This window comes from Hesperophylax consimilis, chromosome 1 (assembly GCF_061612785.1).
Source record: "Hesperophylax consimilis isolate HC1 chromosome 1, BYU_Hcon_1.0, whole genome shotgun sequence".
NCBI classification, from domain to species: domain Eukaryota; kingdom Metazoa; phylum Arthropoda; class Insecta; order Trichoptera; family Limnephilidae; genus Hesperophylax; species Hesperophylax consimilis.
In genome coordinates, this window is record NC_142836.1 from 41,296,032 (window position 1) to 41,312,813 (window position 16,782).

General features: G+C 34.8%; 1 protein-coding gene across 1 annotated transcript in view; it reads right to left on the reverse strand.

Annotated features, from left to right (window-relative positions):
- The window catches only part of LOC149426909 (sialin), a 52,913-nt gene that overhangs the window by 5,467 nt on the left and 30,664 nt on the right, over positions 1-16,782 (reverse strand). The window contains exons 3-5 of the mRNA XM_089639064.1: positions 5,149-5,233; positions 3,134-3,370; positions 56-361 (exon numbers count right to left, since the gene is read on the reverse strand). Coding sequence (XP_089495190.1) covers positions 56-361; positions 3,134-3,370; positions 5,149-5,233 — 628 coding nt within the window. The remainder of the gene's footprint in view (positions 1-55; positions 362-3,133; positions 3,371-5,148; positions 5,234-16,782) is intronic.

The following is a 16,782-nucleotide window of genomic DNA, read 5'->3' on the forward strand; positions in this document are numbered from 1 at the left end:
CTCACAGACTAGTAGTTCTCAAATTAGTAGTTTGAATGTCATTAGTCATTATTACCTTCTGAACGTCGACCGTTTCTCCTATGCAGTCCAATATGTAAGTTCTCTCTTTCTCGCTTATCCTGGGATGGACTTTAGGAGAATCGGAGACCAGAATGAACCACAGGAAGGTCCAGACCACCACAATAAGTCCAGGTATGTAAAATGCCCACTGCCAGCCTATTGTGGAAACAAGGATCCCGCATAGAGACCAGGTTATAACAGTCCCGAAGGTGCCCCCCATCAGGGCTCCGATGAACTTGCCCTTCTCGTCGGGAGGCGCCCAGTTGGCCACCAGACAATGCAGAGCAGGATATAAAACGCCCTGTAACGAAAATTAACTTTAATTACACAAGGTGGATGGAGTTTATTTATAGATTTCAAAGATACGTCGTAAAACCAGTTTTAAGACATGAAATAAAAATACAACAGCTGCACAAAGATGATTTGGAATGAAAATTGCATATTCTTGTTGCAATGCGCGACGCTCGGAGAAAGTTACTGTTGCAATTCTTATTTTTAATTTCCTGTATAATAATATGTACAATACACGGAGTCCAGAAACTCGCATTACATGCAGAAAAAAAGGCGGTGAATCTACATCACATAGAGTTCCTACCCAATTTTTTTCCCAATTTGGTCGGCAAGGGTTAAAAAAATTACTCACATTAAACAGCGGATATGAACCCCCAACGACAGTTTTTTTTTAAATTTGACTTGAAAAGTTCCAACTTCAAAACAAACAAAAGTTATACCACAAAATCGACTCCAAATGTGATGTAGATTAACCAGTTTCCACTTGTAGGTACTACGAATTTCCGGACACCGTGGTACCTAAAGCGCTTCCTCTTTATACCTTTAGCAGGTAGTATTGCGACCTCATTTTCTAAATAGGCGAACTAATTACTATAGGATTCAAATAAAACCAAACTAGAAAGTTTTGTACAATAGCAAATTGTAATCAAAATTGACTGAAAAACTAGTCACAAAGCGACAGGTTATTTTATTCTGACGTCAGTGGACAGGTTACTGAAATATTAACAGGTTTTTACTGATGTAGAGATTCAAGAGCGTGTGGGAGTGTGTGTGTAGAAGGGGTCAAGGATAGTATGGCCCGGTGGTCTCCGGGAATCCCCCGCTAGGAGGTCTAATACTGTTCAATGGATTCAATTTTCTTTCCTACCTAACATTTTAAAACATAGCATGTAATGGTGTAGCTAAAAAAATCCGGGTCCGTGGGATTGTCTATTTATAAGACAAGAAGATTAACGGTGACGGTGACGAATACAGAGTACCTTTTACCAAAAGTTATAGGTATAATAATTCATAAAAATGCTTTCTAGATATTTTATCGGAATCTCAATACCTGCAACTATTTATGGAATATGCTTTGCAGCGATTGATAGAACATACTTTGAAATCTCACCCAGCAGCTAAGTTCAAATCATGCTTTGGAATCTCACCTCACAGCTATTTACTGCAGTGCCTACTTATTTGTTGACTACAGCATCTGTTTGTAAATCATATTTGAAATCTCGAGCAGCTATTTATAGAAAATATTTTGAAATCTTGAGCAGCTATTCATAGAACACATTTGAATACTCGAGCAGCTATTCGTATAGGACATTTGAATACTCGAGCAGAATAAGGTGTTCAATTCATTGAACACATTAGAAATACCAAGAAGCTTTTTGTAGAACATATTTTGAAATATCGAGCAGCTATTCATAGAATACATTTTGAAATCTTGAGCAGCTATTCATAGAACACATTTGAATACTCAACCAGCTATTCATTGAACACATTAGAAATACCGAGCAGATATTCAAAGAACACATTTGAATACAATAATACAATACATTAATATCTTTTTTTAAATATTTCTACGATTTTAACTGTGACATGTTATCATTGTTTATGGTATATTTATACCGTTGATATTAAATAAATAAATAAATACGCGAGCAGCTATTCATAGAACACATTTGAAATACCGAGAAGCTTTTTGTAGAACATATTTTGAAATCTCGAGCAGCTATTCTTAAGGTGCCTGTAAACGATCAAATTTGTTTGTCAAATTTTACGTTTGCTCGTCACGTGTTTGATGAGCAAGGCCTGGCAAGGCCGCAAACGTTCAAATGAAGTTTGTCAAATATTAGTTCATTTATTTCCAGCTTTCGCCGGGAATTGTCTTTTGACGTTTATTGTATCCGGTCTGAAGTGGGGTGAATAGCGAAATATTTTGTGTTGTTAAAAATGACGGATGCGGACAAAGCATTTCTTGCGTTGACATTAGCTCTGTGTCTTAAAAAGAAAAAAAGAAGGTGTTGGTCTAGAGAATGGCTAAAATTAAGAGCTAAATATACCCATGAAAATTTGCTTAGGGATATATTACGTACAGAACCAGAAGATTATGGTAACTTTCTGCGAATGGATAACCCAACCTTTAATTACTTGTTAGAAATGTTGATTTTTTTTTTCACGTCTTCTTCCGTAATATTGGCGCGAAATACTTTTAATAAATCCGTTATTGTTTTTATTCCTATGTTTCTTTTATTCTTGTCCATATAGTCCCTGCATTTTACTTTCCACAGTTGCGGCAGATCGCGATATATGGATATAAAATGTAATAAAAAGTCTCTTTCACTTATAACATTCGATGACGCAGCACTCTCCATAGTGATGGCACACGAAACTGACGTTTGTTTGATAAACACCCCCGCAAACGTTCAAACATGTTCTCAAATATCGTTCAAACTTTCCGTCAATCAGAATTTCTGACAAACACGTCAAACACGTAGTTTGTTTGACAAGCACATCAAACAAGGCCGCAGACGTTCAAATAATTTGACAAACACGTAAATTTGACAAACAAATTTGATCGTTTACAGGCACCTTTAGAACACATTTAAATACTCGTGCACATTGAGTACAGGTCTTATTTAGTCAATGCTCGAGCAGATATTTATAGAACATATTTTGAAATCTCGAGCAGCTATTCATAGAACATATTTGAATATTCGATCAGCAATTTATGGAACATATTTTGAAATTCGAGCAGCTATAAAATATACTAGAACCTATTTGCTAAACTCACCCCGAAGGCCCCGATGAGCAGGCGACAGACCACGAGCGCCCAGTGATGTAGGTCCGCCGCCAGAGGACTGAGCAGCGTGAAGAGAGCAGCTCCCGCACTGCTGGCACCCACCACGATGCGGGGGCCCCAGCGCTCCGACATGGGGCCCCCCAGCAGCGAGGTGCCGACGTAGCCCCAGAAGTAGGAGCCTAAGATCACACCCTGCGTTGAGGCGGACCAGTTGTATTTGGTGTTGGCCTGAAAAAAAACAGAAAATTGGAGAAGTAAAATAACGGCAGAACTGCCCGGAGCTAGTGTAATTCCTATACCGGGGAATGCAGTGAGATGATTTTTCAGATTTGTGATCTCAGAGCGGAAGTATACTCTCAACTCTTAGTAGTCTGAGTGTAGCACTGATGTAAGACTACCATTCAGAATTTATAGGTTAAATTTCGATATGGATATTGTAATGCTGCTGTCATTTAGAAAAATCTGTGCAATTTTCATAACGCCAGAACACCCTGTTCAATAATGTTTGCCACTTCACAAGCAAGGCTGATTGGTAGGTAGGTATCGCCCTGGTGATAGACCACCATTCATAATTTTTTTATCGAGAAATAGCTTTGGTCATGTTTGGTTTTAACAAAAGCAACTAATGTTTCCAAACGCGGCCGCGTTTTTTGCCCTTGGCCCAGACCGCCACATAACGGGTTGGTACACAGTGGTTACTGGAAAATGATTATAAACATGATTACCACTCGGGATGTGACAAGGTATGTAGGCCAGACAGAACGGACCATCTCCAAAATGATCTCGGAACACTTTTGAGAGTGCAAACTCGCCCATCCGGACAAATTGGCAACGCCGAGCACTCCATCGGTCATTACTTTAGATTTATTTTAATTTTTTTTTATTTCTTGCGAGAGCAATCCCGATGAGTTACAAAACTCATTATATGACGGGAGGAACTTACAATACATAAATGGGAGTTAATAGGTGCAATTTGACATTAGTATTTTAAATCAAAATTATAAGTTTCATATACAAAATAAAACAATTTTTTTTTTAAATAGAAAAAAATAATAAAATTAAAAGTTTCACATAGCAAAACAGTACAAGAAATAGAAAAATGGAGGTTTAGTAGAACAAACAAGGAAAAAATAAATAAGGATATACACATAAGCACAAAGCAAAGTTCGGAATTTACAAAAAGGATTTACCAACTAATATATTGATAACAATAGATATGCTCGAATACAAATACGGTGGATATAAGGAGAGAAAAAGAAATAAGATAAAAGGACAAGAATTACGCATTTTAGTTTTTATATGTACCATATAAGAATATTCTTTTAAAGCATTACTTTGATTTTTTATATGCTGCCTGTTTTATACATATCTGGAAGAGAGTTATAGAGTGTGTAGGCAATATAGTTAAGAGATTTTGTACCATATTTTGTAGAGTGTGTTAGAGGAATGCAAATGTCTTGATTGTAAAGTAGCTTGATGTTAGTGTGGGTTGATTGTTGGGTAATTTATAGGGTGGTGCTCGTGATTTAATGTTTGGGAAGGACTGTGATTGGAAGGATACCGGAAACTGAATAGATGTTCTTGACATGTGTGTCCCATGGAAGACCAAGAACATTTCTAAGAGCTCGGTTTTGAACCACCTGCAGGTCAGCTATCAGTTTCTTTGAGGCAAGGCCTGTTTGTTCCTTGGAAGACCCAAAAGTATCCAAAACCCGTAATTACGGAGACAATTGAAATCCACGAAAACTTCATTGGGATGACGGGGCTAAGTTTAATAGTTCTTGGTATTTGACGGCTAAATCAAAACCAAATTCCGAAAAATACATTAATTTGACTAATTATTAAAATAAAATACCGTCCCTATGAGGAAATCATTTCAATACATCAAAGTACACTTTACCATAATCATACACATCTGCCCTGATGGTGGACACTGTAACATTGTCCGAAACGTTGGCTAAAGGATGAGGCATAATAACCCAAACAACAATCACGAAAATAATTACCGCGTGTTCATCCATCAGTGCGGCGGGAGCGAAGTCTGCCATGCTCACGTTCCGGGGAACTACTTTCAGGCATTCTGAGTCTTGGCTGAAAATAAGAAAAGGAAGATATATTATTGTTTTTTATAGCGGCGAAAATATATTATAGAAGACGTCCATTTGACCACACAGAATTAGCTAAGAAAGCATCTGCAGAGGCTGTTCATGAAAATACTAAATTAGATTAAGGCAGTTGAGGTAGAGCAGGAAAGGGACGCCAGGAAGATTTGCGAATCTGAAAGTTTACGTTAAGAAAAATAACGCCCCAGAACGAGGACAATATTATGTTAAATTATTCAAGAATATCTATGGCAGCAACTCTTATAACATTATTTATCGACAACATTTTTTCTTGATATCAAAATTATGCCTTGAAACTAGCTATAGAAGACGCGCTTGAATTCTTGACACATTAGTTCCAATTTTGAAAACGACAGTTAAAATAATTTTCTTTTAAATCATTATCTTCCATCGCTTGTCTGAATTCTCGATACAATCCGTGCCAATTTTGAAAATGACACTTACATTCTAAACAAATCCGATTCGTTGAACCAGATATACCATCACACGCAGAGAGACCCACAACTGAAATTATTTTGTTAGATGATTTTTATTGAGACGGAGACGGTCTTCATAGCTCATGCAAGCACTACTGCCATACACTCTGTCATGTATATTATGACCATTGTACATTATATGATGAGATGAACTTAACAACCCGACTTGATAAAAACTTTTTGTATAAGCTTAAATATCGATATATTTAATATAAGTTTTTCATTATATACGACTTACCTGAATGATGTTTTTATGTAGAATTATATTTTTATTTAGGAGTATCGCGAAGGAGCGATAACATTTTTTTCATTTACTTTTTATTGAAAATTTCTTGTATTCACTTGTAAATTACACATTATCAACCTGTTATATTAATTTTAATTGTTTTTTATGCCATCTGCACTTTTAAAACTGGTTTATTTATTTTTCTCTTTTCTTATATTATGTACATTCAAATGGAAAATTACGTGTTTTTTTAAGTTTTTGATTATTTATTATGTTGTTGATGTTACGTTACTGTATTATGCAGTAAATCATGTAAATATGGATCATGTAAAAGATCATCAGGGCGTTTAAATTAATAAATAAATAAAAATAAAATGAATAAGCTTCTAAAACGTACGCGAAACCAGCTAAGATCATTCATTTTGTGGCAAAAATGTTGTCGTAATTTGTTGCGTAACGTAGTTGTTTTGCTTTCTATGTTAGATTTCTAATGTAAGATTTTTTTATCAAATTTACTTTTATCAATACGCCGCCTTATGATGTACAATGTTTTTTAATGTATTTGTTAATTTTCATAAAGCTGATTAAATTATTAATGATAAAGTCCTCTAGAGCCCCTATCTAAAAGATTTCTATCTACCTAAATTTCGTGTTGAAAAAATAATGATCTTCGCAAAGCTCACTAGCGTTGGGACAAACTTGCTGAAAGACAAATTTGCTCCGTGCAGACCTACAAAGGGTAAAAGGAAATTCTTCTTCTGATCTTTCGACTGCCAGATAATGCACTTTTTTGGTAAATGTTTTCTTAAACCAATATTTTTGGTTCGGGTATTAATTTTAAGATTCACATCTCTAAAACTTACTGATATAAAATATTGCTAATTTATTCAAAATATCTTCAAATTATTCGAATTCCTGTTGAAAACGAGACTGCGGGTCTTTTCCGAAAGATTTGATCGGTTTCTTGTTAAAATTTTAGTACGAAAGGAATATATTAACGCGATGTCGGAACAAGTGTTCATAAAAATCATTATACTTTCACATCTCATCACGATATATTAATAGGGCAGGCGCATGAACACGTGTTCCGATATATGATGAAAGTACCAACGTATTATTAGGAAGCGGCCTGTCGTCTCATTTTTAACAGGATTTTAATAAATTAACAATACTCATTTTCTCCGTACAGACTCCCTGTCTAGATACGAGTAATACTTGGTCGATTGCTCAGATGCCCAGTCCCTTAAATGTTGTTAAACAGGGTTGTCATTGGATGTCTCCTAGATTTACAACGTTTAGACATTATGTATTCATTGTACAAATACGATTTACTTCGTAATATTATGCTTATGTCAATATCGACTCAGTGCAAGATACGAGCATCTCCACGTTAATATAAAGAGAGTACACTTTTAGGTAAATTAGTGTTTATATTTGCAGATATGCGAGTGGGCCGAAATGTTAATATGTGGCACACGAAGTAATGACGTGTCGATACTAACCAAAGTTTACCATTGATGACAATGATGGCTGTTTAACTACCTAACTAACGTGTGATTTCCCCTAAAGGGATAGGCCGAGGATGACAGGCCACAAAATTCTGCCCTACACACCAGTTGATGGCACGCGAAAGCGATACGGAATGGACGGGGTCCGCATAAACGCATTTTTTACGACGGTGCATGGCGCGACGGTTGATCGAACCTCCAACTATAGACTATCGTAGGCTATAGACGTAGACAATAATAGGCAATCTTGCATGTACATAATTATTATATAATAATATAGGTACCGCGTGAAGGGCACCGCGGCCGGGTTCTAAGTTGGTTCGCGTTCAAAGGCTTGTCCGAGTGGAACACTCAAATTATTTTTTGGCAATCAATTTTTTTTAAATCACGTTGAATATAAATAATATTAAAGATAATAATAATAAAAAAAATCTTACCCAAAAAACTGCCGGCAAATTAAAACTAAACTTGACGTAAAATTTATAATTTTTTATCCAACTTTAAATCCGGCTGCCTGCGAAAGCTCCAGGCTGCCGGTCGGCAGACCTGCTTTATTCTCATCTACTAATCGACCCCCATCGTAAGAAACCATTCCCGTTCATGTACCTTATGACGTATTTTTTCGAAAAAATTCGAACCCTCCGAGAGGCGCACCGGCATGGAAGACCAATTTTTTTAAGGCTTACTAAACGTCCATTCTCACTACAAAGTAGTTTCATCTGTGTACCCGATGACGTAGGGTTTGTTGTTGCGGGATATTAGACTATGTGGCGCTCCAAGTTCCAGAAGATTTCACACAAATGATGTCACAATCCGCCATTGCTCTTGCCATTACCCGACATTATTCAAGTACTTGTACATATTAGAAATAGGTGCCTAGGTACACATTTGATTGTGATGTGTTCATTTGACATCCCATATTTACATGAGATATCAGTCAGTCCTTTCTCCGTAGAGCTTCTCTATTCTACATCATCAAATAATCTAAGGACCTCTCTGTCAATATTGATAAGGCTGGTTTGAGAGATCATTATACCTCTATCGGCCTTGGACTCCTTCATATCTGGCTGAATCCGGAAGACGGTTGTTTGTGTTTGCCATCATAACTAAAAAGAAGTCGCAATATAGTATTATTTAATGCTATAATTCTGGTGAAGGCGACAGCACTTATAATTAATATAATTTGAAGACACTTTATTTACAAAAGGTATTATGGCAATTTAGGTTGTGACGACTGTTGGTAAGGTTGGTTAATATTATTATAATACGAAACAAAATTTTACGAACTGTTCCCTTATTTTTTTATCATCACTTGTTAACATACCTACACTCCAGTCGGGCAATCGAGCCCATTTGACAATTTTATCAAAGTGATGTCTTAATTAACACCCAAATATGATTACAACACCAACATGTTCTAAGACATGCCCTAATCGTTTATAATTAAAAAAAACATGTTTTATTGAAGGTCTGTGTTCTGTAAATATTTGTTGGAATTCTCGACTATGAAACTTCAACGCAGGAGAAAGCGTGAATCGTAACTACAATATAAATAAATTATGCTTGTAGATATGTTATTTATTATTATTCTTTCTTAAATTTATGTTCGTAATTATCTTTCTGTTTGGTGTTGATATTTGTATTAAGTCTGTGACAGACTACGTTATAAGCGCGCTCTATTTTCATGGCTTGGCCTATTTCAGCATATCTCTCACCATACATTCCCATTGGTAGTGTATGACGAGCGATATGCTGAAATATACCAAGCCATGATGCGTACAGCTTAATGTGTCGCCTGCCTTATGTCATTTACGGAAGTATTATTTTATTTCTATTCTGTTTGTACAGATTAGTTAACATCATATTATGTTATTAGTTAAATACTGAGTACTTCAATTAATGTAATTTTTTAAACACCTTACAAACTGTAATGGCGCCACTCTCCAATTCAAAGACGAGAAATAAATTCTAATTTGAGAAAAAACACTTTTCGCAATTAGACTCGATCTTTCTGTATTTCCAAATCAATTGTAATATATTTGTATCTAAAATAATATAAAAAAGTCGGTATCCGCGTCTGTCTGTTTGTGCGCTTAGTTCTTCTAAACTACGCAACGGATTTTAAAAGGGTTTTCACTCTCACTTAGGGAATTTCTTCCGGAAGATTTATATTTATAATACAGGGTTTTCCAATAAGAGGTGTTTGGAATAGTCCGCTATTTCGGTTGATGTTACTTTTGAAGCTGTCATTTTTTGACATTTGACAAGTAGAAACTACGCCATTAATAAAAATGCATTGAAATTATTGAAATTCACTTGAGTGAATCAAATGCAAATCATCTTGAGTGATGAGGCCCATTTCCACCTCGGTGACTTCGTCAACAAGCAAAATTGTCGCATCTGGGGCTCGGAAAACCCAAGAGTTATTGTTGAAAAGCCTCTCTATCCTGAACGTGTGACTGTTTGGTGCGGTTTATGGTCCGGCGGAGTCATTGGACCATACTTTTTCGAAAATGAGGCTGGAGCAACAGTTACGGTGAATGGATTGCGCTATCGAGATATGATTAATGATTTTTTATGGCCGGAATTGGATGGTATTAATCTGGACAGTGTTTACTTTCAACAAGACGGCGCTACGTGCCACACAAGCAACGAAACCATTGATCTTTTACGATTGAATATCAAAATAACACCTCTTATTTAAAAACCTGTATGGGCATATTATATTTATAGAAAGTCGAGCAACGCCGGGTTTACGTCAGCTAGAATTAATAAAAAAGTTAAAAACGTTCTACTTTTGTCCAGTGACCAAACACTATAGGTACACATAATAAATATTATTACCCGATATAAGACACTGAGTCACTTCTTTCTTATTCATAATGTATACACGTAATAATGTTTTAACGTGTAGATATATTAGTTTAGATGCAAAATGTGTGCTACTTCTGTCGATTTGAAGGCTTTACCTTCAAACGTACGATAAGAGTATAAACAATAGTCGGTCAAACACACAACACCTGTCAATTAAAAATTACGCTTCAATCATTACATATTATCGCAGATCACTGTCATTCGGCGGGTTTTGAAGGTTTTCAGAAACCCATAATGATTAACATACCAAAGTTTTAATCTATCATTCTTTCTAATAAACAATGAATCTATCGGAGAGGCAGATAACAAGAGAGCTCTCAAAGTTAAGAACATAACAACTGATCATCTAACCATAACGCCAATTCCCCTTTGGAGTAGGGTAGGCAGATAGGTTAAAACGCCACAACTGAGTATAAGCATACTCTCCTTCTTGCATTCACATTTATATTTGGTTCCGGATATATCTACTCTTGACGTGTGATCTTGACATGTTGATCGTCCCATGGCTTCCAGGGCATTCCCAAATTCAATTTTAAATATCCGGAAACCTGTTTATGAAATTTAAAAAAATATGGCCGGTGTATTAATTTAATGCATATTAATGGGCGACGTTAGTTTGATTTTTATATAAATCTACAGTTTTATTTTAAGGTTGATGAAATTTTGCACATTTTATCTTAAAAACAATAGAACGGTCACTGTCTAAGTCTGTTTTGTTGCGTAAAACCTGGGCAACGCAGGGACTTCAGCTAGTTTACAAGACATCTTGTTTTAGATGCAGGCCAGTAATTTTTTTAAACCAAGTACGAGGTTTAAGAAGATTTTGTTGTTGGGATGCGCTGTTAAGGAAAACAAATGATAGGTTGTTAATTAAATAACATAAAACATAGGTATTGCATTAATTCAAAGGCAAATTAACTTTGAAAAAAAATATTTTTTATACGTTTTCCGCAATAAACCAGTTAAAGCCCGTGTTAATACATTAGGGAAACAAGCGCGGTTCCGAGATTTATTCGGTAAATTATTTTATCGTCATTTAATGTCAAGTGTTGTTATTTTAGGAAAAAATTGGAATTTAAGAAAAATAATAAGAAGCAAAGCGCTTTTGAGAATTACACTATTTAAATGCTAAACTTATGTAAATTTTTATTATATCTATATCGTAAAATATTCATGTTCATTTGATTACATGCAAGATGCCATTAGACCAAAGTTATTTATAAGTCATGTACAGGGCCGGCTCTACACGGGCGCAATTGGAGCATTCCGCTAATGCTAGGGCGCAAAGGCGCTTATAATACCTACATAACACGTAACAGTCCTAACACATCACCTTTGAGATTATTTTTCATAAAAACAGCACTACCTAAAATATAAATAATCCGTATATTACTGATTACGGTGATCACCTATCTCGGCCTGAAAAGGGATGCCAGGCGCGGTTTGGCTCAGGTCCGGCCCTGGTCATGTAAATAAATTATCTTTTTGGCACGTGTTTTGATAAAGAAAAAGTATATTCTGTAGGTCACATCTGTGGCCCTAGCAATGACCTACCAATGAAGGTTAATACTGCTAATGATATTTAAATGATGATGTTACTGGGGCCTATCGAGCAGAACATACGGGTTAAAAATGTTTATATCAGAAAATGGGCCCGTGAATCAACCGCTAAAAAGGTATGAACCTTCAAAGGACCTGGAATCAGACTCCGATTTTTCATCGTACGTGAAAGCATAATATTATTTAGTTACTTTATAAAATTCTGGTTTCCGGAAATCATTTGTTACAAATATTTTTAATATACAAATATGTATAATATTGACTGTAGTTATGTGAAGAATTTTAATCAATAAATTAATATTTGTTGTATATAATATCATTAGCTACGTGGTTGGAGATATGACTTTTTTACTAACTATAATAAGTATTTTTTGTCGGAAACCAGTTTTTGCGAATACTGCATGAAACTAATATATTTGTAATTACGTCTATCATAGCGTCAATTGGTATCTAAGGTTGTGTTTAGTGGATTCAGGTAAATTCACCGCTGAAGATGAACCGCGGAAGATTCACCGCGGGAAAAATGATTTGGAAGTGTGTTTTTTTTTTAATAAAATAATTTGGTAAAAATAATAGCTAAGTATTAAAAGGAAATAAATGAAATAAAAACTTTATCAGGTTAGGATAGGTTAGGTTTGGTGTGTTGGGTTAGGATAGTTAGATTAACGCGTTACCATTAAGAAAATATAAACAATCCTTAGCAACACTCAAACATTCTGTATTTTTTTTAATTATATTCATTAAAAAAACACAAGTTCAAATAATGGTAACCAATTTTATTGCGGTGAATTGTGACTGATGAATGTTTCTACAATCGTTTTTAATACCTATACGGGAGAGCAATTACCTTCTTTGGAAGTTTTGTAAAAAGTAACCACATCATCATCACACGTCAGGTGAGTTCACAAGAAATACGTGGATAATTACTGTCATAAAAGTTTTTCCCGAAGTACATTTTTAATATTTTATAAGAAATAAAATTATCTTTAAGCTCATTACAATTTATAACAAAACACGTTCGCATGGGGACAGAAAAATAGTTACGGATATGAATCAGAAAAAGGCATAAAATGACTAAAAATAAATCCACACGATAAACTGGACAGTTCCAAATCTGCAGCTCCAAGAAAGAAGAAAGGCACTCAAATGTTTCGTTACGTAGAACGAATTGTAAGTTCAGTAACAAATAATATGAATACTTACGTTGAAGAAAATATGAAAAATAAGAAAGTTGTGAACTCAAAGCATCAGTCAACAATGGTGCCGACCTTACAGTGTGTTCATGTATTCACATCGCGGACGTCTTTCGAATAATTTGCAGAATACACAATTAGTATAATAAAATTTGGTGTCCTTTCCGTTGCCTAAATTGCCTTGACACGCATTTCGTTGATGGTCGGTGATATTAGTATAGTAACATATGAATAGATAATTTATTTGAAAGTTTTAGATGCAATTGGTAGGAGGCGATCGACCATTATTTTAATGGCAATGATTTAAAGTTTTCTGTATTCCCCAAATGAATGAAACCTCCTTTATTTAAGTCGTCATTATATTTTTGTGGTCTGTGGTAGAGGGATTTAAGCGATGAGTATCGGCAGGTCACGTGCATGAAAACCCTCCTCTTATTTAACATTTGATGGTTTTTCCTTTCTTTGCATTGTCTCCTGATTTGGGACTTTTGATCGCTTGCATTTTTTACGAGTAATTCGTCGCTTTATCTCTAGTTTAGTACGTCAATAATCTTTCTTCCTTGCACATGGATTACCCAATGCCCATTTGAGGTCTGTAATAATTCTTTTTGCAATATCTGTGACGTATGATGACGTTATGATCTTGGAGACCAATATTTGCAACAACATAATTGTCTTAGTATGTTTACGCCTACCATCTTTGTCTTCATCAAGTTGATCGACTTTCATTTTTTTTAAGTATTTCATCATAACTGTGAATCCAGGTCCTTTATAACTCTTTCAATGCCGAGGTGTTCTTGTATTAGTGTCAAATAGCTGAAAAAATATTGTGTGGGACTAAAAACGCGATGTTGTGACCTCAAAAAATATTTATATCGTTTTGTGCAATAGTCAAAAGTTGACTTTATGTTTCTGATGAAATCATTTTGAAAGCGTTTCGCGAATTATATATTCCGTTTAGTGCTATTAAGTTTGTTACCAACAAGGCAATCTTTATAAGGAAATATCTCCTGTTAGTCGCTAAAGTATTAATGGGTGGTTTATTTCTTTACCTTTTTTCTTTACCTTTTTCCCATTAATTTTCAGTTGGGTAACCTCGTTTTTGGTGTGGCGACCAAGAAACTGCAGTTTTTTGTTGTTGTTAATGTCTAATAAAAATTCGCAATGTTTGGTCACTCACCGAATAACCTCTACGTTAATTTCCTACCTGTCTTGGGTATTTACAGGATGTGTCTATATAACACATGATTTTGCATTACTAAGTAGTGTATCGCCTTAAACGATGTTTTATTGCACAATGTACAAAGACCGTACAACTTATTTTTCGTAATTATTACCAATAAAAATATCTCTAAGTACACTGCGAAGAACTGTTTCATTTTGGCTGACATCACGAGCACGTCGCACAGTGTGTCGAATCCCAATCTAGCTCCCCTTTATTCATTCCCATACTCTAAAATCATTTGTTTACAAGATACCAAACTTACAGAATTACAAAATACGTCATTTTAAAGGTAATTAAATAAGGAACAGTTTACAGAAATCGCATAATTTAAAAAAAATATTTACGTAGAAAGGCTTCAATTTTAATACTGAACAAATTAATACGTAGTGGAGTGCGTTGATGTCTCTTTCACAACTTCTAAAGAATTATGATTTTTAAATAAGATATCATTAATAATACTTTGCATTTTAGGTCATTTTGAAGATTATTAAATACAAAAGTATTTAAAAAATAAAACGTATATAAACATTAATTTTAAAGCTTTTCGCATGAATAAGAAGAGATTAAATTTTTCTTGTCTTTTCAATAAAAAATCTTCCCAATACTCCAATTTCAATTGAACAACATAAGATACTTATAGCCTTAAAAACTCCGTCATTTTGAAGGTAATTCAATATGAAAGTGTTTAAGAAAAAAAATTACTTAAAATATTATATAGGTAGGCAGTGTAGGCACCGCTTTAAGTACTATACTAATATTAATAAACGTTAGAATATTTTTGTCCTTTCAATAATTTACCCTTCTACTCCATTGTCGTTTTTGTGAACAAGTTAGCATGTTTCGAGTCTTACGTCATTTTAAAGGTAGTTTAAAAAGAAGGAGTTTTGTGTAATAATATATTTCTAATTATTTTTTACACTGGCAGGCATCAATTTAAATATTGTTTATACCTACAAAAACTTAATTGTTTTAGTATAATATTTATGTAAATATTTACCTATCCGTGTATTTTGGTATCAATCAGATTCCTGGTCGTCACTTTCTTCTGATAAAGTAGTCTCGGATCTCAATGGAGCAGATGGAGTCAGTGAGTCAAATGATTGTCTTGACAATGCTGTACTTATTACTGCTTCTTGAGAGCAGGCAATTCGGTTAACTGTATGATTAAGTAATGATTGCAATTTTACCTCAGCGTAGGTTTCAGTTATAATAATATCACCAGGGTCAGGATAGCAAGCAGTTTTAGCCTTTTTCACTAAATAATATGAAGGATAAAGTGGACTATTTAGTTCTCTTGCCTATTTCCTAATAAGTATATATTGATTAGTAGTTAACTTAGCATTTACGATCAAAGACAGAGCTTGATTTGCCGTCAATGTTGCTTGTGTGGAACAAGGTATATTATTTTTTTAAATTTTTGTGCATATCGCGGCGATGATGAAAATAATTTGCCCACCATTGAAGCAGCATCTTTTTTACCAGAAGCCCGTAGAGATGCTTGAGCCACCATGGATATTTGTGTTTTGTTGGAGAACTGAAGGATTTTTTTCACTTCTTTTGCTTTGGTTTTTTCGCAACAATCCGCAAAAAGTTTTTTTGGGCGACCGCGTCTGGAAGCACTTGTAACGTTTAACGTCGTATTGTAACTACAATAAGGTATTGCACCATAAACAATATCACTAAAATTAATGTCTTTGTTGAGCCAAACGGAATAATTATTCACAAATTTATGAGCACGTCTTCCACTTTTCTTCCAACGCATGTGAATTCCAATGGTCACTACACTAATCGAAAGAAGTGATTTCAAAATATCGTCAGTAGGATCTACAAAACCAAAATGTCGAATAACATGACGTAATATCTTGTTTGCTCGGTCTTCCTTCGGGTTTCGTAACCAAATATCGAATATCGTTCGGTTAGAAATTGATGGCTGTATCACTGGAATGTGAAGAAATCGCATGAAAACGCAAACAGATGCAGAAAAATTTCAGCCAAATGAAATAAAGATGAGTCAACCTTACCGACAAAATTTTTTTGGAATCATAGAAATGCATAGAAATAAACTTTCAGACCATGTAAACTTTTGAAACCAGATAAATGAATAAATATTGCTATATGTTATTTTTGATTAAATCTTACATGCAATCTGGAAAATATAAATGGTCTAACACGATGAAAAAAATTAATGCATACCTTGATTTGTCGCCTCCATTTCACAGAAAAATAATAAAATTTCACACAAATAAACCACAACCATTCAGCGCAGACGTTCAAAACAGACTGTTTATTGGGGTACAGCGCTGTGGCTCAAGTACAATGGACTTTAAATGTGATCAAACCTACCCCAAAGGCAATAAAAATAAAAATATTTTGCAGTTTTATCTACCTGGGATATTTAACAACTCAATGCTGAATATTTAAAAAATATTTGAAATACACCATTTTTGTATTAAAG